The 24,031-nt window shown below is 42.5% G+C and overlaps 1 protein-coding gene across 1 annotated transcript in view; it reads left to right on the forward strand.

The window, feature by feature from the left end:
- Positions 1 to 21,931, forward strand: part of KCNMB4 (potassium calcium-activated channel subfamily M regulatory beta subunit 4) — a 60,988-nt gene extending 39,057 nt beyond the window's left edge. Inside the window, exon 3 of the mRNA XM_059683629.1 lies at positions 21,410 to 21,931. Within this exon, the coding sequence (XP_059539612.1) occupies positions 21,410 to 21,578 (169 nt within the window). The 3' untranslated portion in view covers positions 21,579 to 21,931. The remainder of the gene's footprint in view (positions 1 to 21,409) is intronic.
- The last annotated feature ends 2,100 nt before the right edge of the window (positions 21,932 to 24,031 follow it).

A 24,031-nucleotide genomic window follows, 5' to 3' on the forward strand; every position in this document is an offset into this window, starting at 1 on the left:
GGGCAACTGGAAGTAAGAAGCTTCAGATGCTTGGAAAGTGCAGGCAGGGGAAAGGTGGTAGACAAGCCTGAAGAGGTTGAACCAGATAATAATGTGCTTTTGTGCATCCTAAGGGTCTTAGACTTTATTATATGCTTAGTGAGGAGTGACCGTCACATTTGTGTTTCAGAAAATCCAGCCTGGTGGATAGACTGGATCTAAGCCAAAGTTGGAAGAAGGGTGAGCAATTGGGAAATTATTGCACCAGTTTAGACCAGGGCTGAAAAGAGCCTGGGCAAAGGCAGAATTAGAGAAGGGAGGGAGGGAGGGGAAAGAAAGGAGAAAGACAGAGAGAAAGAGAGAAGGAGGGAGGGAGGGAGAGAAAGAGAGGGGGGGAAGGGGGGAAAGAAAGGAGGGTACGGACATGAGACTTTAAGGAAGTGGGATCCACACACCTAGAGATTCACATGCTGCCTGATGGGGCTTCAGGTAAAGAAGAAGATGGGGTTGGGTCGTCTGGCTTTCCGTTGTGGGTGACCATCCTGGAGGCATCATGAACTGGGGGGTGGGCAGGAGCATGGTTTCTGGGAAGGCATTTGCTCTCCTGATGTAAGACCCACCACCTCCTGTTCCCACTACCTTTGTCCTGGTAGAAAAGTGGATAGATGTGGCTTGATGCCAGAGATGCAAAGCCGTCAAGCAACTTTGTGGTGATAAGCGTGAGGATGGACATGCACACGTTTAGAAGAGCAGAGCAGAAAGACAGAGGAGCCAGCTTCCCAGCACCATCCTTGGGCAGCTGCCCCTGCCTTGCCTGCCTACGTTGGCATTTCTTCTTGTGTGAGACAAACAACACTTACATGCCTCTGAATACATTTATAACCGTTTCAATGAAAAAATAATCGGTCCATTGTAAGTGACTTTTGCAATGTCTTCGCATTCATTTTTTACTTATGAAGCCCTAGAAACAGATTTCTTTTAATAGATTTATATGTTTAATTTAATTGTTTCATTGGCTTCTAAGTTTTCCTTTTTTAAAAAAAATATATTTTATTGATTTTTTACAGAGAGGAAGGGAGAGGGATAGAGAATTAGAAACATCGATGAGAGAGAAACATCGATCAGCTGCCTTCTGCACACCCCTATTGGGGATGTGCCCGCAACCAAGGTACATGCCCTTGACCGGAATCAAACCTGGGACTCTTCAGTCCGCAGGCTGATGCTCCATTCACTGAGTCAAACTGGTTAGGGCTCCTTTTAGTTTTTATAGAACAAACTACTAAAAAAAAAGAATCTTTGTCTTTACTAGCAGATACAAATGGCGAAAATGTGCATAGAAAGACAGGAACTGATATTTTGAATAAATTCTACAGGAAAATTTTATTGACTTGTAAATGAATTGCTATATAGTAGATTTGATATTTGGTAAAATTTTAATATTTAATAGAGCATTTTACTTTTGTTTTCTATTTACTCTGAAAAATATTTCTTATAATCTCTCATTAAAGAAGAGACTGGTTCTGTAGTTATTTTTTTAAGGAACATATGCATTGGCTTTCTTCTTAGACATTGAGTCTAATAATAAGTATATCTTGAGTCTTAAAACAAAACAAAACAGTGTATCCAGAATATTATTCAAATTGAATTTTTCCATGTACATTTGTGTCTGGTTCCATATTTAGAGACATTGCATCAGAATTGAAGGCTCTCTTTGGTCTCAAACTCTGTACTTTTAAAAAAAGCAGCAATTGTGGTGGCTTCTCCAGTATGCTATGGAACAGGTATGGAGTCCATCCTGGTGTTATTTGAAGTCTGACGTCCATACGTTCTGCAAATGTTGTTGATCTAAATTTGAGGATCTGTTTTCTAATGTCACTCAAAGGGTTTTTCTGCTTGCAAATTAGTTTTCTAACAGCCTTTAACTTCGTGGCAATCAAGTTAATAATTTGATGTTATTAGCCACTTTTCATTTAAGATAGTGTATGCTGCCATCAAACAGAGCCCCGAGGGGATTTGGAAGGAAAGCTATAAGAATTGGAGGACAAGTAGGTCGCAGAGTGCAGCGCTGCCAGATGATGGAATGCAGGGCAGGGCCGAGCATCAGGAGACTTCTGTGCTATCCATAGCTCTCTTTGTGACTCAGTGTATGACCTTGGGCTACTTACTCAACAGCTCTCGCCTCAGTTTCATCTTGGATAAAATGGGGCCAGGCCTAGCCTCTAACACCTGGAGAGTGGATTGTGGAGTTGCTATTCTCACAGACTCTCAAATCTGGGAGACATCTTCCAGTCATTCACTCCAACACAAAGTAAATCCCTTCCCCAATGAAAAGTGGGTTTTTCCATTCTCTTACAACTCTGGTGACAGCGGACATCACCTCCCCCATGAAGAAGTCCATTCCATTTCCAGACATTTTTAGTTGTCAATAATCTATCTTGGGAAATAGCTAAAACAGGCACATTCATAGAGCCAGAAAGTCAATTAGAGGTTAACAGGGACTGGGGAAGGAGGGAAATGGAAGGTCCCGCTTAATGGTTACAGTTTCTGTTTGGGGTGATTACAACATGTTGGAAATAATAATGGTAATGGTTGCACAACCTCATGAATATAATTAACACCACTAAATTGTATATTTTAAATGGCTGAAATGGAAAATTCAATATCATATATACATATATATATATATACACACACACACACACACACACACACACACACACACACACATATATATATACACACACACACACACTAGTGACCCAGTGCACGGATTCATGCACATTGAAAGGAAATTAATTAGAAGGTGGCCAACAGGATGGGACTGGGTGAGATGTGCTGGACACGCCCTGGAGTCAACCTCCTGTGGTCCCTCCCTGGCATCTGTGGAGTGAGCAGGATCCCTCTGGCAGGTGGGGTCCCTCGGCCTGGCCTGCAGGGATTGGATTGAAACCGGCTCTCTGACATCCTCTGAGGGGTCTGGGAGTGCCAGAGGGCACTCTGCAAAGTTGCTGTCTTACAGGGTGTGGAACGCAAATGTAAGGTGCAGTAAGCCAGATTTGCGGCCAACAGTACCCCAGCAACAACATAACCCACAGCCAAAGGTGGAATTCCATGGCCCCATGAGGAATCAGGCTCCCTCCTCTCTGGTTCCGGGTGTGTCACTCAAGAACTGCCGCTGCGAAGTCACTGCAGCTTGGCAGCTCCTGCATTGAACATCTGCCCCCTGGGGGTCAGTGCGCATCATAGCGACTGGTTGGATGGTTGGACACTTAGCGTATTAGCCTTTTATATATATACCAGTGGCCTAGTGCACGAATCCATGCACAAGTAGCTCGCTGCCGCTTGCCTCAGTTGGCCGCCCCACCCACCGCCGCTCGTAGCTCTCCGCCACACATAGCTCATTGCCCCGCCCTCCTGTAGCTCTCTGCCACAGGTTGCTCGCTGCCCCGCCCTCCTGCTCATTGGTTGTTATGTGACAGCATCCTGACCAATTTGCATATTACCCTATTATAAGTACAGACTAGAGGCCCAATGCACAAAATTCAGGCAAGGGGCTCGGCCCTCGCAGCCCTGGCTGCCTCGGCTGGCCCTCACAGCCCGGACCGGCCCTTGCAGCCCCTCGCAGCCCTGGCTGCCTCGGCTGGCCCTCACAGCCCGGACCGGCCCTCGCAGCCCCGGCTTCATCCGGGAGGTCATCTGAACGGTTGTCTGGAAGGTAGTCCAGACAGTCATTCTGCTGTTTGGTCTAATTAGCATATTAGCTCTTTATTATATAGGATATATAAAACCACAATAAAAAAATTGTCATTAATCATCAGGGAAATGCAAATTAAAACCACAATTAAAAAATTCCATCTTGGTTAGTGCTCTGGTCTCAATGTGAAGATAGACCATGTTATCTAAGATCGGCAGAACAGGAAACAGTCTAAAGTCACATGCAGGGAGGAGGAGGGTAACGATCTGAATTCAAGGCATTGGCCCTCCGACCATAGGTGTCCTGAGTCCACACTGCTGTCACTGTTGGGAATAGACTTGCTCTCACTATTTGTGATACTCTTCTTACTGTCTTTAGCTGGCCTATGCAGGGGAGGGCAGAACATTTTTGCCATCAGTGTTCAAGAGGCTAAAAACTCACTTAATGAGGCCTGACATGGCTTTCACTTTTCCCCCATCACTATCCCCCCTAAACCTTTTCCACCTTTCTCCTCCACCCCATACCCCAACAATCACCACACTATTGTCTATGTCCGTGAGTTCTTTTTCTGTTTTTTTTTTCTTCGTTGCTCAATCCCTCCACACCCCCTGCTTCCCTCTTCTCCCACCTCCACCCAGAATTTTCAGCCTACTCTCTCTGAGTCTGTCTCTGTTTTGCTTGTTTGTCCATTAGATTCCACATATGAGTGAAATCATATGGTACTTGTCTTTCTCTGACTGACTTATTTCACTTAGCATAATACTCTCCAGGTCCCTCCTTGCTATTGCAAAAGGTAAAATTTTATTCTTTTTTTATGGCAGAATAGTATTCCATTGTATAAATGTAGCTCTTTTTATCCACTCATCTACTGAATGGACACTTGGGCTGCTTCCAAATCTTGGCTATTGTAAATAATGCTGCACTGAATATAGGGGAGTATATATTCTTTCGATTAGTGTTCCCAGAAGTAGAATTGCTGGGTTATAAGGCAGTTCCATTTTTAATTTTTTGTGGTAACTCCATACTGCTCTCCATGGTGGCTGCACCAATCTGCATTTCTGCCAGCAGTGCACAGGGTTTCCCCTTTCTCCAATACTTGTTTGTTGATTTATTTATGATAGCCATTTTGACAGATATGAGCCAATATCTCATTATGGTTTTAATTTGCATTTCCCTGATGATTAATGACATTGAGCATCTTTTCCTATATCTATTGGCCATCTGTATGTCCTCTTAGGAGAAGTGTCTATTCAGGTCCTTTGCCCATTTTTTTAATTGGATTGTTTGTGTTTTTGTGTGTTGAATTTTATAAGTTCTTTGTAAATTTTGGATATTAACCCCTTATCAGATGTATCTGAAAATATGTTCTCTTATTTAGTGGATTTTCTTTTCATTTTTTAAAAAATATATTTTTATTGATTTCAGAGAGGAAGGGAGAGGGAGAGAGAGATAGAAACATCAATGATGAGAGAGAATCATTGGTCAGTTGCCTCCTGCACAATTGGGGATCAAGCCCGCAAACTGGGCATATGCCCTGACCGGGATTTGAATTGTGACTTCCCTATGTGGGACATTAATACTAGTCTATGTCAGAGGAAAATAAAACAAATTTCCTCAATAGTACTCATGCCTATAATGTTTAATAATTTTTCAAATTCTTTTATATTTAGTACAACAATCTGAGGACTATTTACTTGTATTTTCTTGATTTTTGAATGTCACATGCTACCACAGTAAAAGTTAAGTTGCTGTCACATCCAAGAGAAACTTCAAGATTGACTGATAGGGCCTTTTCAATGGCTCAAGTTTTAAAAATTCTATTATTGTACCATAATTCATCACTTTGATTGTTATGCATATTTTTCTTGAATTCTTTTGTTCTCCAAACATATATTCACAAGCAATTTATCAGTTAGGAAATGAGCTTCATAATTAATTTGGCTAATTTTATTGTGCAGAAGTATTTCAATATCTCTTCAGTGCATTTTTACCAAGAGAAACAATTCCTTGACGGACTCTAACAAAACTAGAATGTAAAACTGTTATTCATGTAGTGTTTACAACATAATTTATGGTTTAGGATGAGTAACTCATTCCTACCCTGGACAGAAATGCTAGCCTATTTCTTTCTTCCTATGGGCAGCAGCAAAATGTATATACTTAGCTAAGTATTTAATTAACAAAATAACTGTTTGGTGCATAATACATTTTAATGACATGATTTTTAACAAGTGAGAAACTTCTAGAATGACAGTATAATAATAGGAAGTATCCCTGTTTCCTTCACGCTCTCATAATCAAAAAGATATGTGATTCTCCTTGCCTCCACTCAGGATACATTCTTCATATCCTTTCTTCACAGTTGCCAAAAGAATGGAGCCATGCTGGCATGAGAGGTATAGAAAATACTAAACTGTCAACTGGCTGATATTTCTTCCTTGAGGATCTAATTATAGGGAATTGACCTTAACCTAATCAGACATGAATGGTGATTTCCTGAGAGTAATTGTGGAATGAATTACTGTGGAATGAGTTACAGGGGCTTTTTCAGAGGTTTAGAAAAAATAGAATGTCTATTCACCTGCTTGGGCTCATTTGGTCTGGGCATAATGGTGCTGGCAGCATTTCCTGGCCCGCTGGGTCTGTGACAGCAACCTCTCTTGGAGTAGTAGTGTTGGAAGGCACCTCACGGAGGGGAAGGCACCTAAGCAGGGGTGGGGCAGGTGAGCTGAGAGACAGGAACCACAAGAGACAGTAGTTACATGCATGTGAGTTGGTTAGCTGGGCTAGAGATAGGTTGTAAAATAACTAAGCGGGAAGAAAAGAAAATACATTTTGTAATGACAAAAAAAGAATAGTAAACATGATCACTTTCTCTTGGAAATTATCTGAAAACTAGAGGCCCAGTGCATGAAATTCGTGCATGGGTAGGTTCCCTAGGCCTGGCTGGTGATCAGGGCCGATTAGGGCCTTCCAGCTGCTGGCCGGGGCCTTCCTTCACTCCGTGCTGCCTCCTGGTGGTCAGCAGTATGTCATAGTGAGCGATAGAATTCCTGGTCTCCTGGTTGAACTCCCATGGGGACACTTTGCATATTAGCCTTCTATATATATAGATAGATAGATAGATAGTTGGCATAGTCTGTAAAAGCACAAGCAAATACACATGACTGTTTATAAAAATACATATATAATATTTATGATTTCAAACAAATAGAGGGTGCCTTCCAAAATGTATACACACTTTAATATCAAAATTTCAATTTTGAAACTGAAATGTATTTTAATAAACATTCCTTTCTAATTATTCAAAACGGGTTACACATTTTTTGAGGACACCCTATATATGTAGACTTGAGAGAATTCATAGGAAGTTGGAGATCCTCCTCCTCCCACCCCCAACATTTGTTTAACTAAAACTCTGTGGCTCTGGATTTCATTCCCTTCTTATTCCACTAACATGTACAGAGCTCCCCCTTCGAGCTTAACACAGTGTGATGCTCTTTTCGGTGTGGGAACCACTGGTGAAAATGCAGGCTTTGTGGCGTTGGGCAGACCTGCTGAGACCACTGTTCTTAGTAGGGGCATTTGCGTTTGAGCCATGGGTTGGTGAGCGAACCCTGGTTGCTCTCCCCCCACTTCTGTTTTACTAGTTAAGGAACCTCTGCCATCTGGATGTTATGTCAAAAATCGTGGGGAAAATGTTTCTCGACCTCCTTGTAAATGCTAGTTTTCATCTGCACACAATATGCCCCATCTTGTTCAGACGGCAAGAAGATGCATTGACATTTGGGGGGATCCCTTACCCGCCTCATATCCTTGAGAACCAAATTCCGAAGCCCTTGCCAGCCTTACAAGCGCCCAGTGGAATCCTTGCTCACATGCATATTTTGGGTGCATCAATATGTTTGTCATTTCTCCCTGGAAACGGTTTCTCACACCCACGTTGCAAGTGTGTGATCTGTGATTCTGTCTCCCGCGAGCTTCTGTATCCCCTTTGCCTGGAGGGAGGGCTGGGAGCATGACTCAGCTTAGGGAAATGATACAAAATGTGGCTGTTCAGTGACGTTTCAAGAGTCTCTCTGTGTGCAGTTCCTATGCTGGGTGCAACCTATGACTCCCTTCACCTGAAACAGTGGAGCAGGTTTGAACACTAGGATCTCAGAATCATGGCATTGAATGGGCCTAGAAGACACTTGCACAGGTTTAACCCTTTGGATGTCATCTTATTTAATTTCAAAGGGAATCTCAACCCAGTATTTGCAGATTTTGAGGAAAAGGCACATGATAATTTCATTCAGTGATTATCCTTTCAGTGTGTGCAGGCAGCCTTTTCTATATGGAGAACTCTTTCCACTTTGGTATTTTGCTTCACAAAGTAGATAAGGGGTCCTGTTGTTTTTGTCTTAATCAGTGAGGATACTGGGATGTCCTGGTTTAATCAGTACTGTTGTTTTTAGTCCCTTCTAGCCCCTGGCTTTTCTGGGAATCCCGTTTGTATCACTAAATCCTCAGACATGCTGGATCACAACAAGCACCTTAAAAAAAGATTTCTAGAAAGAGAGGGAAGGAGAGGGAGAGGAGAAGGGAAAGGGAGAGGGGGAGAGAGAAACATAGATATGAGAGTGGACTATCAACCCTCCTGCATGCCCCCCACCCAGGACTTAACCCAAAACCTAGACATGTGCCCTGACTGGAAATCAAACAGGAAACCTTTTGGTACACGGGAGGATACCCAACCAACTGAGCCACACCAGCCAGGGTAGCAAGCACTTTTTGATGTTTAAGAATTAAATCCTCTAAATAAGGAATTGAAAAACAGAAGGGTATTTCAAGCATTAACATCATAAGTCAACATTTCCATTTTCTGAGGCAGTTTCTCCAGGTATGAGCGTTACTCTCCATTGATGGGACAGGGTTCTGAGAAACTTCTCTTGGGAACAATGGCCCACCCTTGAATGTCTTCATTTCTGACAAAAATCTGATTTAATAATGCAGTATTGATTTTTATCAGAAGAATAAATGTATGGGAAATTGCAGGTTGGATAGAAATTGTAAAACTTTTTTAGTAAAATAAAAGTATGAAAATGATACAAATATCTGCTCCAACTACTCACTCTGAATTTCCCTGTGTGAAAATTCTACCTCAATTTTTAAATTTAGAATTTAAAAAAAAAAAGATTTGGAGTAACCAAGATGGCGGTGTAGGGAGTAGACCTGTGCGGGCTACCTCCCACAACATCATTGAAACTACCAACTATAAGACAAACAACCACCGTTCAGAACCATGGGGAAGTTGGCCCAGTGGGAGATCTACAACTGGAAGGAGAGAAGGAAGCACAGTGAGACTGAGTAGGAGCTACAGAGGCGCCAAAAACAGAGGTACAGAGTCCCGCGCCAGGTGGGCTGCAACTGGATGAGCGTTTTTTTTTTTCAATCGGATTGCTCGGGGCGGGTCTCTGAGGCCCTAGACCCCATGGGGAGAGGCAGCACAGCCTTTCAGCGGTCGGAAAGCGGAAAGCGAGGGAGGCTCTGTCGCGCGGCTGCTCGCCGGCACTGGGGGACGCGAAGTCCCAGAGCCCCAGAGAGGCGAGGAGCCACGGAGACACCATTGCTATTTGCTCTGCCCTGGCGACTCCCTGAGACCCAGCCCTAATCAATTTACATCCCCATCCAAGCGGTGCCAGGGGCACAAAAAGACCCACCTGCGCTTTTGCAGCCTAACCCAACAAATTGCAGACTTCAACTCCTCGCACCCATGGGAGACACACTCAAGAAGGAGACCCAGGAGAACCAAGATGGCAGCGTAAGGTACAGACCTGTGCGTGATGCCTCCCACAACAACATCAAAACTACCAACTATAGGACAAACAGCTATCATACGGAACCATGGGAAAGCTGGCCCAGTGGAGGCTCTACAACTGGAAGGAAAGAAAGAAGAGCATGGAGACTGAGTAGGATGTGCAGAGACACCAAGTACAGAGCCCAACCCAACAAACTGCAGATTTCAACTCCTCGCATAGAAAGAAGAGCATTGAAACTGAGTAGGATGTGCAGAGGCGCCAAGTACAGAGCCCAACCCAGCAGGCTGCAGATTTCGGCTCCTCGCATCCGGGAGGGACGCACTCAGGGGACAGAGTCGGGTTCGGGGCAGGCCGGGGCCGGGCCGGCGATGTGGAACCGCTGTACCAGCAGGTGCACAAGCATGCCCACCGGTTCCAGTCTCGCGTGGGATGCTGGGGGGCGGCAGACGGGCAGTCTGTGCACTTGGTGGAGGGCGAAGTCCAAGCAGGCGTGCTGGATGTTCAGCCACCAGGAACACCTGGAGATTTTGTCTGGTGGGGAGCCGCCCAGCAGGGGACAGAGTGCCAAACTTCGTGTTTCCCCGGTGAGGCTGGGAACGGGCCCCGGTGAGGTCGGGATGGCCCCAGTGAGGCCGGGATGGCTCCGGTGAGGTCAGGATGCCCCGGAAAGGTTGAGACGGCCCCGGTGAGGTCGGGACAGCCCTAGTGAGGTTGGGATGGCCCCAGTGAGGTCGGGACGGCCTGGTGAGGTTGAAACGGCCCTGGTGAGGCCAAGACGGCCCCGGTGAGGTTGAAACGGCCCCAGTGAGGTTGGGATGGCCCCGGTGAGGTTGAAATGGCCCCGGTGAGGTTGGGACGGCCCGGTGAGGCTGGGACGGCCCCGGTGAAGTTGGAATGGCCCCAGGGAGGTTGAGATGGCCCCGGTGAGGTTGAAATGGCCCCGGTGAGGTCGGGATGGCCCCAGTGAGGCCGGGATGGCTCCGGTGAGGTCAGGATGCCCCGGAAAGGTTGAGACGGCCCCGGTGAGGTCGGGACAGCCCTAGTGAGGTTGGGATGGCCCTAGTGAGGTCGGGACGGCCTGGTGAGGTTGAAACGGCCCTAGTGAGGCCAAGACGGCCCCGGTGAGGTTGGGACGGCCCCAGTGAGGTTGAAACGGCCCCAGTGAGGTTGGGATGGCCCCGGTGAGGTTGAAATGGCCCCGGTGAGGTTGGGACGGCCCCAGTGAGGTTGAAACGGCCCCAGTGAGGTTGGGACAGCCCGGTGAGGCTGGGACGGCCCCGGTGAAGTCGGAATGGCCCCAGGGAGGTTGAGATGGTCCCAGTGAGGTTGAGACAGCCCCGGTGAGGTTGAAACAGCCCCAGTGAGGTTGGGACAGATAATGGGGACCAGTATAGACTGATTAACAGGGGTAGATGCAGAGGCAGAGTAGCATTGAACAGACTGTCAAACTACAGTGGGAAGCCTGGGGAGGGTTTGGGCGGGGGGTGTTTTAAGAGATCAACCGAAGGACTTAATATGCATGCATATAGGAATAACCGGTGGACACAAGACACTGGGGGGTGGGGGCCGGGGGGAGTGTCAAGGGGGGGGAAAAAGGAGACATATGTAATACTCTTTGTAATACTTCTAGAAATAAAAATTATTTAAAAAAAAATGTCACTGAAAGAAATGTTAAAAAAAAGATTTGAAGGATAGTTAATAGAGAAAAAGTTCATGATGTAGCATAAGATTGTGGTTAAAATTAATGTGGAGAATTACTAGTGACATATTGGATCATGACAGATCTAAGTAAAAAATAATCGAGAATCTTTAGACACACTTGATGAAAAATAAAGTTGAAAAGGAACTAGCAAAGATGTATTGCTAAGACACAAAGGAAATCCTATAGCAAACAAGAAGGCAATTCCTTAGGGAGGATTAGCATGGAGGATGGTGTTAAAATGTGTGAAGTTCCCTTAATGACGTGCTTAGGAGCAGCGGCTAGTGGGGTTCTTACTAGGCGAAGGCACATGTAGGGAGACAGTGGGAAGAGAAGTGCTTTACAGTATTTGGGGGGCAGGTGTGTTTTATATGTAAATACCTTTGTCATAAGTGGACAAATGGGGGAAAATGAAAATAATAAATACTTTTTATAACTCAGGTTGGGATAATACAAAGAGTTTATTCTCTGATGAGGTTTTTGTTGTTGTTTTGTGGGGATTTTTAGAGCAACTGTTGATGATTAAATTCTGAGTGACTAATTGGGGAAAGGGGTAGAAAACTTGTGCTAGTAGGAATGGATTATAATATAGAACAGGGCATGGTAGTGTGGTTATCTAAATGATAGTGCACATCCTAATAATCCCCATGGATTTATGTTTAGTTACCTTGTTACCTGATGGTACCGGCCGTAGCTAAAAGGGACTTTGCAGTTGTGATTAAGGATCCTGACATGGAAGGTGTCGGGTGGGTTATCTGGGTAGGCCCTAAATGCAACCACAGGGGCTTTATATAAGGGGGAGGTAGGCGATCAGAGGAATGGTAGGGAAGGTGATGGTGAAAGGAAAAGTGGCAGTGATGCCAAGGGGCCAGCAGAGATGAAATCTCTTAGAAGTGTCCACTCTTACTGTCTTCTTGCCTGTTCTCGGTTTCAGTTGTCCTGGGTTGGACCATCTGTTCTGATCTGAGTAGCATTCTCCTCCATGGAGAAGACAGGAAAAATGAGAGAAGGGTAGTTCTAGGTTCCCTTTGTTAACACTGGCAGTTATTTGTCCTAAGGAGGGAGCATGTCCATTTTTGTTTTGATTCTTCATGTAAACACAGCTTTAATACCCTTTTCATTGCCTGCAGTATTTTTCATCGGCTCCACTTATTCTGGGCTTTGTCTTCCTGACAGTGTTCTGATGGGTTCAGTCATTTTTGCTTCATCTTTGGTCCTTTAAAACCTCATCTTTCCGAAGAACTCACAGTCCAGCCTCCTCTTTTCTGTAGGCGGCTCTTCTCTTTCCTTTGTTTAGTTTGGTGAAGGTTTCTTGGAAAACTCATATGATAAAGAGAACATTCATGTAAACAGTTTGACCATAACATGGATTTATACAGTTTGACCATAACAAAGTCTACGGGACAATAGATTTCGGCTATTTACTATGTGAAGAATGTTTTGAAATAAATATATACATGGCAGCTCAAACAGTAATCCATCCACATAAATTGGCAGGATGACAAAAAATTAAAACAAGATGTAGAGGTAAAGTTTTCAAGTAGAAAAATGACTGCTATAGAGAATAGACTTTTAAATTATGAAAGAAAGATAATGTCCTAAATTATACTCCTATTATAATTTTTTAAAATACATTTTTATTGATTTCAGAGCGGAAGGGAGAGGGAGAGAGAGATAGAAGCATCAATGATGAGAGAGAATTGATCAGCTGCCTCCTGCACGCCCTTTACTGGGCACGTGCCCTTGACTGGAATCAAACCCAGGCCCCCTTCAGACCCCAGGCTGCCACTCTATCCACTGAGGCAAACCGGCGCCACTAGGGCCTATTATAATTTTTTAAAACCTTGCAGAGAAAAAAAATCTGCCATTACCTTTACTTTAAAAACTGTGAATATAGATGATGAGTAAATTCATGGGAGTATAGTTGCTGAGTCAAATGTTCACATCTAAAACTTTTAATAAAGCCCGGCCAGTGTTTCTCGGTGGTTCGAGAGTCACCCCAAGCACAGGAGGGTCTCTTTCAAGTTCGATGGTCAAGGGCACATACCTGGGTTGCAGGTTTGATCCCCTGGTTGGGATGCATGTGGCAGGGAACCAATCTATGTGCCTCTCTCACATCGATGTTTCTCTCTTTCTCTTTCCCCTCCTCCACCCTTCCTCCATTCTACTCTCTAAAAATCAGTGGGAAAAAAATCCTCAGGTAAGAATTAACAAAAAAAATTAAAAATTAAAATTTTAATAGAAACTAACAAATAACCATTCAAAAAAATTACACCTAACTTACATAAAAGTTTTATTTCCCCCCACACACTCCAGAGCTGTGTATTATCATTCTTAATTTTTACCAATTTGATAGTAAAAAATTTTTTATCTTTTTAATTTGATTTTCTTTCACAAATGAATGGAATTGATCATCTTTTCATATAAATATTAGCTATGTGTTTTTATTTTTGCTTATGTGTCTTTGTGTAGTTTTTTGGGTTATATGAAAAGGTGTATATATCTATAATTAGATCATCTTTTCTTAATAGTTTCTGCATTTCATGTCTTACTTTGAAATTAGAGTTGCTTATTCTATGTAGCATAATGCTCTCCAGGTCCATTCATACTGTCACACAGGGAAAGATTTCCTTCTTTTTTTACAGTCAAGTAGTATTCCATTGTGTAAATGTACCACAGCTTTTTTTTATCCACTCATCTACTGATGGACAAATACCATCTGATTCAACTCATATGTGAAATCTAATGAACAAAATAAACTAACAAACAAAATAGAAACAAACTCATAGAGAACAGACTGACAACTGTCAGAGGGGAGGGAAGTTGCCAGGCTGGGTGAAAAAGATGAAAGGATTAAGCAAAAACAAACAAACAAACTCATAGACAATAGGAAAAAAAAAAAAGAAATTAGGGTTGCCAAATTTAGCAAATCAAAATACAAGGTTTTGTTAAATTTTTATTTTTGATAAAAAATGAGTAATATTTTAGTAAAAGTAAGCCCAATAGAATATTTGGGACATGTTTATACAAGAAAAAGACATTAGAAAAAGATTGCTTTTCTCATTTTAAGGTTATTTTTAAAAATTTAGGTGTTTTAGAGCATTCATGGTTCTGATTTTTTTTTAAATTAAGATTTTGAGCCATCTGGGTTTTCTTTCTTTCTCTTTCTTTCTGTGTGTGTGTGTGTGTGTGTGTAATGAGATGGGGAGCCAATGCTTTTTTCTCCAAATGATCACTGTTACCTCAACATAGTTTATCAAATAATCCATCCTTCCCACACTACTTTTAATAGTATTGAATTTTCACTGTAAAAATGGAACGACAGCCCTGAGCGGTTTGGCTCAGTGGATAGAACGTCGGCCTGCGGACTGAAGGTTCCCAGGTTCGATTCTGGTCAAGGGCATGTACCTTGGTTGTGGGCACAACCCCAGTGGGGGATGTACAGGAGGCAGTTGATCGATGTTTCCCTCTCACTGATGTTTCTAACTATCCCTCTCCCTTACTCTCTGTAAAAAATCAATAAAATATATTTTTAAAAAATGCAGCGACAAAATAGATACACAAAGTGAGAACTATGATGAGAATAATCTGTGTCTCCAATAGAAGAATGTATTTTTCCAGTGTATTTCTGCTTAAATCTTAAATTGAAGCATTTTGGCCAGAGAACACTTATAGCCCTATTTGCAATAAATTACTTACCTAGTGATTCAGAGACACCATGGACCAAATTACTCTGAAGAACAATAATACTTTCTTAAGAAAAGGTCACAGAAATTGCTGAGTCAAAATTGCTCTCTACTTTACGAAATCCTTCATGTCTTTGATGAGCTCAGTGGACGGAAAGTCATGCTCCCTAGCGTTCACGTCACTGACACAGACGACTCTTCCCAAGCAGCTTGCAGAGGTGGGTGGAAGAGGAAAGGGAGGTAATGTAAGTTTTTGCAGTTCCTTAGGTCTGATCTTAAAGAATATCGAGGTTCTCTTTCCATTTCTCCACCCCCCCCCACAGTGGAAGATCAGCAAAATATTTATAATTAAAAAAAATTATGTCAAGCTAACTAGCATAAAATAGATTCATTGATTTGCCTTTTTTTTTTTCCTTTTAAGGCAAAAAGACATAAGCGTCCTCCTGGTTTGCAGGTTTGCTACCTATCCTGCCAAAGTTGAATGCAAATTTTTCTTTCCAGAAATGGCATGCTTGGGGCCTCATTTCCTCCATGAAGAATAGGCAAGTTTGAGGAAGAACTTTTATGCAGTTAAACATTACTACACTCTAAGTTCACCTAATTGGAGAAACTAGTTAAGAAAATGTAAGAATGATGATAACGTTTATAGATTCATAATCAGCCTTTCACCTAGAGATAGGAGGCAACTGTAGAGCAAAGCCATGATCTTGATAAAGTATTTCCAGAGTTTTTAAAAGCCCTTATCAGAGTGTCATTGCTGGATTGGAGTGGGCAAAACTGGGCTCATGATAGAGCAAATCACCATACAAAATACTGCAAAGGATCTCTGTTCTCGTCCCTGTGTTTATACTGTAATTTATAACAGAACCTGACCCAGCTTCCAGACTAGCTGTTCACCTGCCTTCCTGTGATCACCTGCAAAGACAAGCAAACCTTCCTCTTCTCTTGGCAAGGTCTTAGGATTGCTTCAAACAGCAACTAAACACATTGGCTAACTACTGTTAATAAGGATAGCTCAGTTACGCCAAAACTACATTAATGTTGTTATCAGCCAATCTTCAACATCTTTTGGTAGAAAAAAGATTTTTAAAAATCATTAATCAAGTCAGATATTTTCCTGAGGTGCATTTTAATCCTCACCCGAGGATATGTTTTTATTGATGTTTAGAGAGAGAGGGAGGGAAAGAGAGAGAAACACTAATGTGAAAGAGAACATCAATCGGTTGCCTCCGGTATGCACCCTTAGGTATGTGCCCTGACCAGGAATAGAACCTACACCCTTTTGGTGTATGAGGCGACCCTCCAACCAAATGAGCCAACCAGAGCTAATTCAGTCACTTTTTAGAAATCCCATAGCATAAGTCTTGCTAAAAATAAAAACATTTCATAATATCCACATCAAGGTTTTCTAGATTAGATATCAATGATTAGCAATTTCTACCTGAAAATCTCCTATGACATAGTGGGCTCTCACCTGTGGCATTTTGATTGAAATTCCTTTATACATTTGAGACTTTTATAGAAAACTTACAAAGGCCGTCTGAAACCCAGTTCCAAGCAAAGTTATCCAGGAATGAATACATGTCAGGAATCTTTGGTTTTCATTATAAAATATCATTATGTCACTTCTATGACAGGAATTAAGCTGACAGAAGACTCCTTTCAACCAGTAACATAGAATGTGCCTCAGTTATTTCAGCCTGGAACAATTGCTGTTCAGTTATTTTCAAAAACCATTTTTGGTATTTAAAAAGTCTTCAGTCAGTTATTCCTGGATGTGAGTAATTATTCGCATCACCTGGGAAGCTGTTTAAAACCTCAGTCTGATTCAGAGACCTGAGAGCTTGGAATCAATACTGTAGAAACTCGTCGAATGATTTCACTAGCCAGGTTTGTAAAACTGCTATTAAGGGCTTTTTGAATGTGTTATAGAGATTATTTTATGGAAAAATGCACACGGTCTAACTTATTAAGTGTAGCCCTAAGAAAAAGTGTGTTCTTGAGGAATTCACATGCTACTCTCTCTTTTTAAATAGAATGGCAACTATGTCATCTCTCCTTTTTCCTTGGCACTGGAACATTCAGAACAAAGTTCCACTTAAGCATAAGGCAGGAGTTTTTCTAAGCCTGGGATTTCTATTTTTTCCCCATCCTAATTGTACTTGCTTTTTACTGTCAATTTAAGGATTGTATTACACTTAAGTCTTTTGTTTTTATTGTTACCTATTTCAGGTTACTTTTAAAAGTAAGGTCATGTTATAAATAATAAATAAGATTTAGAGCAGAAATAGCACCTATTAAAAGGGTTTGGGGAAGCCCTGGTCAGGTAGCTCATTTGGTTAGAACAGTGGTCAGCAAACTGCGGCTCGCAAGCCACATGCGGCTCTTTGGCCCCTTGAGTGTGGCTCTTCCACAAAATACCGACTTCTGCACATGGGCCATGAAGTTTCAGTCGCACTGTACGTGTGCGCCCGCATGTGGTATTTTGTGGAAGAGCCACACTCAAGGGGCCAAAGAGCCGCATGTGGCTCGCGAGCCGCAGTTTGCCAACCACTGGGTTAGAACATCATCCCGATATGACAAGGTTGTGAGTTCAACCCCCCAGTTAGGGCATATACAAGAATCAACCAATGAATGCATAAATAGGTGGAACAATTATGTCATTTGGCTATGTTGCTATAACTGAGGCCTGCCATATGGACTGATATTATGCTTGCAGAATTATTTTATGATTGTGATAATGATGAAGCATTTGTAGACTTTAAAAATAGATTTTATCAAAATATGTAAGTGTAAATCCTTATAATGACATCATATATAATTTCTCACAAAAACATGGGTAAAGCTTGACAACTAAAAAAGTTTCCAAGGTTTATTGTATCCTTGGTATACAATAAGTGTACATAATTAATATATGTGTATCCTAAGAAGGGTTTAATGAGTGATCTAAAGGTTGATAGAATTTAGCAAGATAAAATAAATCAGAAATATGAAGAAAATAAGACAATGCATTAGCGGTCTGGTTGGCACAAAAAAAGCCATAGAATCTTGCTAGAGATGGACCAGAATTTTAACTTCCTAGCAACCTACATGAAAAGGAAAATTCTCTGCTCAGATAAGCGAGAAGAACTTGTGATAATAAGTCTAGAAGGCTTTCTATTCTCTCTAGGATCTCTTGGAAAAAGTACTTTGAAGTAGATTATCTTGTCTCTTGATTGGTATAGTTACCATTAAGTGATTGATACGTTAAATTATAGTGCGGTAAGATTTTTACATGAACTGGATTAGTTTAAGAAATTTTCTAGCCCTAGCTGGTTTGGCTCAGAGGGTGGAGCATCTGTCTATGGAATCAAGGTTCCCAAGTTCAATTCCAGACAAGGGCATGTACCTGGGTTGCAGACTCCTCCCCAGCCCAGGCCCTGGTCGGGGCGTGTGCAGGAGGCAACCAATCGATGTGTTTCTCTCACATCGATATTTCTCTCTGTCTTTCCTTCTTTCTAAAAATCAATGGAAAAATATCCTTGGGCGAGGATTAAAAAAAAGAAGAAGAAAGAAAGAAATTTTCTAGCCCATTAACAAAAGAGTTTACCTGTCAGCCAATAGAACAGGCTCTGTGGGATGGAAGAAATCTTGTTTGATGAGACAAAGTCAAAGATAATATTTTTTTTTTTACTAATTTTTCTTACTACTTATTGAGATAACATTGGTTAATAACATTATATAGATTTCAGATGTGTAATCTTATAATTTGATATTTGTATAATACAACATTGTGTGCCCATCACCCAAAGTCAAGTTTCTTTCTATTACCATATATTTGATGCCCTTTACCCAATTTTCCCTTCCCCCCACAACCTTCCCCTTTGTGTGTCTTTTTCCTTCACCAGGTTAGGGAAGTTTTCAGCCATTATTTATTCAAACAGATTCTTGACTCTTGTCCTTCTAGTACCCAAATGATGCGGATGTTGTTATTCTTGATGTTGTCACAGAGGTCCCTGAGACTTCCTTTAATTTAAAAAAATTATTTTTCCTTTTGTTGCTCTGCTTGGGTGTTTTCTATTATCTTGTCCTCCAAATGACTGATTCAATCCTCTGCTTCATCTAGCCTGCTGTTGATTCCTTCTAGTGTATTCTTCATTTCAAATATTGTATTATTCATTTCTGAGTAGTTCTCTTTTATGGCTTCTATATCCTTTTAATGCTTACTATCTATTTGTTTAAGTTCTCACTGAGATCCTCCATTCTTCCGCTAAGTCCTTGAGCACCCTTATAACCATTGTTTTAAACTCTGCAATTGGTTGCTTCTATTTCATTTCATTCTTCTTTCCGGGGATTTTGTTTGTTCTTTCATTTAGGGTATATTTCTTTGTCTCCCCATTTTGTCTTCCTTTTGTGTTTATCTCTGTGTATTAGGTAGCTGTGCTATGACTCCCAAACTTGTTATGATGACTTTATGATGTAGGTGTCTTGTGGGGCTCAGTGGTGCAATATTCCTGATCACCTGAATTAGGTTCTTCAGGAATGTCTCTTGTATGGGTTATGTGTGGCCTCCTGTTGTAGTTGAGTCTCGAATACTGTTGGATCATTCATGGGTGGAGTTAACCCTCATGCTGGCTGACTATAAGGATAGACCTCGATCACTGTGTATGAGTCTCTCTTTAGGGGCTGCTCCCTAAGGAGAAGTTATTCCCAGCAGGACCTGATGCCTGCCGGAATCCCCCTTTGGATGTGCCACTAATCTGAAGTAAGGGTGGTGAAGCCATTGGTTGTGTTGGTTCTGGGTCCACTTGGGTAAGGTTCCGGTATAGATTGATGTCAGACATAATGTGTTACTGGCCTTGGGCTACCTGTCTGGAGCTACTATGTTATTCACTGTCTACTATGCCTGGGTGTATGTGGAAGGGGCCAAGCTGTGTACAAGGGTCGGCTTCCTTCAGCTCTGAGCCAGGGGCAGATCTATAAAAGTTCCAAGGCTCCCTGAGGTCCACTTCCACCTGTCAGCTACTCTGCCACCCCCTGAGGTTGCCTCCTTCAGAGCCTTCTGAAGAAAAATGATAAAGTGGGCCTAGGCTGGACATGACCTATAGACCCTAAAACAAGGCACAAACTTGGTAGGGTGGGGCAACCTAGGTCAGGAAGATGGGTCTAGTAGGTCTCCTTTTGGGAGGCAGCTCACTCAGCGGGGAAAATGGCCCCTACTCCAAAGCCATGCCACTCAGTTTCTGCCAGAGTCTCCAACCCTAGCTCCCCCAGGAGGAGCACATGGCAGGTTCAGGTTGGGTGTGGCCAGCCAGCCCTTCACGGGAGCAAGCTCAGTTGGGCAGAGCCACCAGGACTCAGGAGGACAGATCAAAAGAGTCTCACATTTGGGGTGGTGCCAGCTGAGCCTGCAGGAGGAGGGCAAGCATGTCACTTCTTCCCTGCTCTGTAACCACACAACCTCGTGCCTGTCAGAGTCCAGGGCAAAAGCCTCCAAGGAAGACACGCTCCAAAGGTCCCATCTCTGAGCTGCACTCCCTTCCCCCACGGAACTGAGCTCAGCAGGATTGGGCAACTGATTCTTGAGAGGACAGATCAAAACAATCTCTCCTTGGGGGTGGTGCTGGCCAAGCCTGCTGGAGGGGGGCAAGACTGGCCCGTTTTAAAGCCACACAGCTCAGCAACTATCTGAATGTCCACCTAGTGCTTCTCCAGAAAAAGACCACATCAAAGGTCCCTGTTATGTGCAGCCAACAGACCTTTCTATAGGACTTGAGCTTGTCAGGGTGGTGTCGCCTGGATTAGTGCACCCCCCAAACTGGTGTAAGAATAGGAGTACTCGACCCTGGGAAGATGGCACCTACGGGCAGTGTGGAATTGGTACTCAGCACAGGGACCTCCGTGGGTAACCCTCTAGATCTCTCCTCGGGGACACACCCCAATCTTCTTTTTATGACTCCCATATGACCTGAGTCACCTTCTTTCTACCAGAGCCCCATGTGAATGTCCAAGAGCAAAATCCTGTGCATTGGCCCTTTAGAGAACACCTGGGTTTCTAGCAGACTGCTTCCTCTTTCAGGTAGACAGAGTCTCAGCTAATTTCCACTGCCAGGAGCTATGAAGACTCCTGGTATTCTGGGTTGGGAATCCCATCCTGGGGTTGCAACCCCACATTTCTCAGGAGGGACTTTTTGCAGCCGAGATATCCTTCTGGCTTCTCAGCCCCCTTGTGGGTGCAGGGGCCAGACCTCTCTGCATCTCCACCCTTCTTACCAGTCTCTATGTAGCTTCTTCTGTAAATCCTTGGCTATGATACTTCTATTCAGCTATCTTTCAGTTGGTTATTCAGGTTGATTGCACTATAATTTAACTGTAAACCCGATGTAGCACTGGGAGGAGGTGAGTGTAGCTTCTACCTGTTCCACAGCCATCTTGGAACCCCCAAGTCTTCGCTTTCAATGGTGCTTATTCCCTTTGAGCCAGAAAGCTGGGCTCCAGGTTGTAAAGAGTTTTCAATGCCATGCCAAGGCAGCTGACCACACTTTCTTTCCCGTTTTCCACTGTCTTGCAGACCAGACGACGTACTCCTGCATCGCACACATGATGAGATTGTCCTCCTGCATTGCTTCCTCTGGCCCCTGGTGACATTTGTGGTGGGCGTCCTTATTGTGGTCCTGACCATCTGTGCCAAGAGCCTGGCCGTCAAGGCAGAAGCCATGAAGAAGCGCAAGTTCTCTTAGAGGGGAGTAGACATGTGGAAAGCAAAGCACAGAAGTTGCACCCATTGGCACACATCTACCTGCAGAGCCTGTTCCCGGTGCAGGAGATGGAAGGGGCTATGAGAGGTCTCTGAGAGGCTCCCCCCTCAATGGCAGCAGCAACAGGCACAACTGGAAGACTTAGAACCTCATAGATGATATTCTTTGTGTTGTAGCCATGGCTAAAGGGTCAAGCTCTAGCTGTCTGGAGTAAAATTCAGAAACTCTGATAAAATGTTAATTTTTTGGAAAGTCTCAGTGTATAATTGTACAGTGTAGTATACAAATCATGATGATTTATGGTATTTAAAAATATTAAACTAGAGTGATCTGTGTTCTTTTCTATTTTCTTTTTTATCCTTAAAACACCAGGATTCAAAAAAAAAGTTCTTCTGGGTTTCACTTGATTTTGCTAGACTAAACTTTGACTTGGAGATGAGGATTCCTGCACAGATCTTGACTTCACCATATAATTCCGTTTCCATTATTAAAGAGTACCATTGGGCTTTTGCTTCAAGAAGAAATACTGCTCAGTCTCCAATCACTTCCATGAATCTTCAACCAGGGACGCTCAAAGATTGGAAAAAGATGTCCTCTAACACTTGCCTTTGCCTATCCATTATTTTTGAGCAGATTTTTTTTTTTTAAAGAGAAGAGCATAATTCTGAACAAGGCCCGTACTAGCTCTTAGAGCACTGCACTCCTCTATTCAGCTTGCTCATGTTTATTTTGGATGGATTTTATCCTTGTGCAATAGAATGTACATGATATGAAAGATACCTTTCAGCTTAGTCAAATGCTGTTTTCATTTTTTTTAAGTCAGAAAAATTATTCAAGATCCATCCAAACATTTTGTTTTGATTTTCTTTGTCCTTGCCTTGATGTTTTACCAGTATTAAAACAAGAATATTGCTGACGTTCAGTTTGCTTGGACAAACCTGGAGATGCAGCCCAGCTCAATATCACGGCTGAGCTTTCTGTGCCTTTATCAAAAGTTCATTGAGGAGACCAGACCTCTTTGAATCTGTTCATAAGTTCAAATTCCAAATGTCAATCCCACGTCTCAGTGAATATCAAACCTACCCTATTTATTTACCAGGTAGAACCAAACCTTTGTTTAGATGAAATGTTACATTTTTAATGGAGGAACACCTGACAATATAATTCCTTTTTGCTTTCTTCTGATACTCTAGACATGCTCCTAGTAAAATAAAGGCAAATTAGAAGTTAAGGACAAACTCCTCTCAACTATTTGCTCAGGGTTCTAAGAAAGATGTATGTTAGTGGAATGATGCTTTCCTGACTTTTAATCCACATACCACAGTTTTCTTAATTTTAGAATGCAAGTAATTGGGAGAGCCATAGTCTTCAGTGGAAGGGTGCTGGATGAGTCTGATAATTTTTTCCTAATTCAAGTGTTACAGATTGCACTGTGAAAAAGGCCTTGAACGCACTCTTTGTGACATCCCTTGAGGCAGCTCCAGTGCCCTGACTTCAATCCCAGTTTTCTGTGGCAGGATCCCTGTTGTCTTAGCAACACAGCAGACCATTCTGAAGCAGTGACACAAAAATGGGACTCAGAAAATCATCATCTTTGTATCACTTTGTGGGAAATGAAGTCTACTTTATTCATTTTTATCTTAATACAATAATCTATGATTAATTGATTATAGAGAGTAGACAAAAATAGCACATGGACATATGTTAAGTGTTGGAAAAAAGGGAAATTGATATATATCCATCTGAGTTTTCATCTATCAGTTTGGGACTCACACATATTAACTAAATGCCTATATTTAGGCCCAAAGAGTACACACGACTGTATGCCATAGGTTGAGTTTTGGAAAAGAGGAAAAGCACACTGAATTCGTGAGGTCACATGTAGTTTTAGGGTCTTACTTGCTTACAGCCAGTTAAATTTGAGACTACTTATACTTGTCATTAAAGATAAAACCTGAAGGAATAAAGACAGGGCATTTTAAAGATCATAAGAGGTAAAGAAACTTATTAATATTTTAATTTCTCTTTTGTATAAGTGAGAAAAGTTATTTTATCTTTTTTTGTATAAGTGAGAAAAGGATTTAAGGCCCCAAAATATGATCGCTCACATAAGACGGGTTATTTCTTCCTCACATAACATCCAGAGGTAGTTGAGAAGTAGTAGGGCTGGTCTGTTTCACACGGTAATTAAGGGACCCAGGATGCATCCACCTGTTGTTCTCTCATTGCCAAGGGTAATGGTCAAAGCTGGCTCAAAGAAGCACTTGCACTGTGCGGCCTATCAAAAGAGGAAGTTGGGAGCAAGCTATTTCCTTTAAAGGAAGTTGTAGCCATCACTTCTGCTCAGTCCATAATCACTTACTACATAGCTATACCTAGCTTCAAGGAAGGCTGAGGTATGTCCAGCTGGATGGACATATGTCCTACTAAAACGA

The sequence above is a fragment of the Myotis daubentonii genome, chromosome 2 (genome assembly GCF_963259705.1).
Source record: "Myotis daubentonii chromosome 2, mMyoDau2.1, whole genome shotgun sequence".
In the NCBI taxonomy this organism is placed as follows: domain Eukaryota; kingdom Metazoa; phylum Chordata; class Mammalia; order Chiroptera; family Vespertilionidae; genus Myotis; species Myotis daubentonii.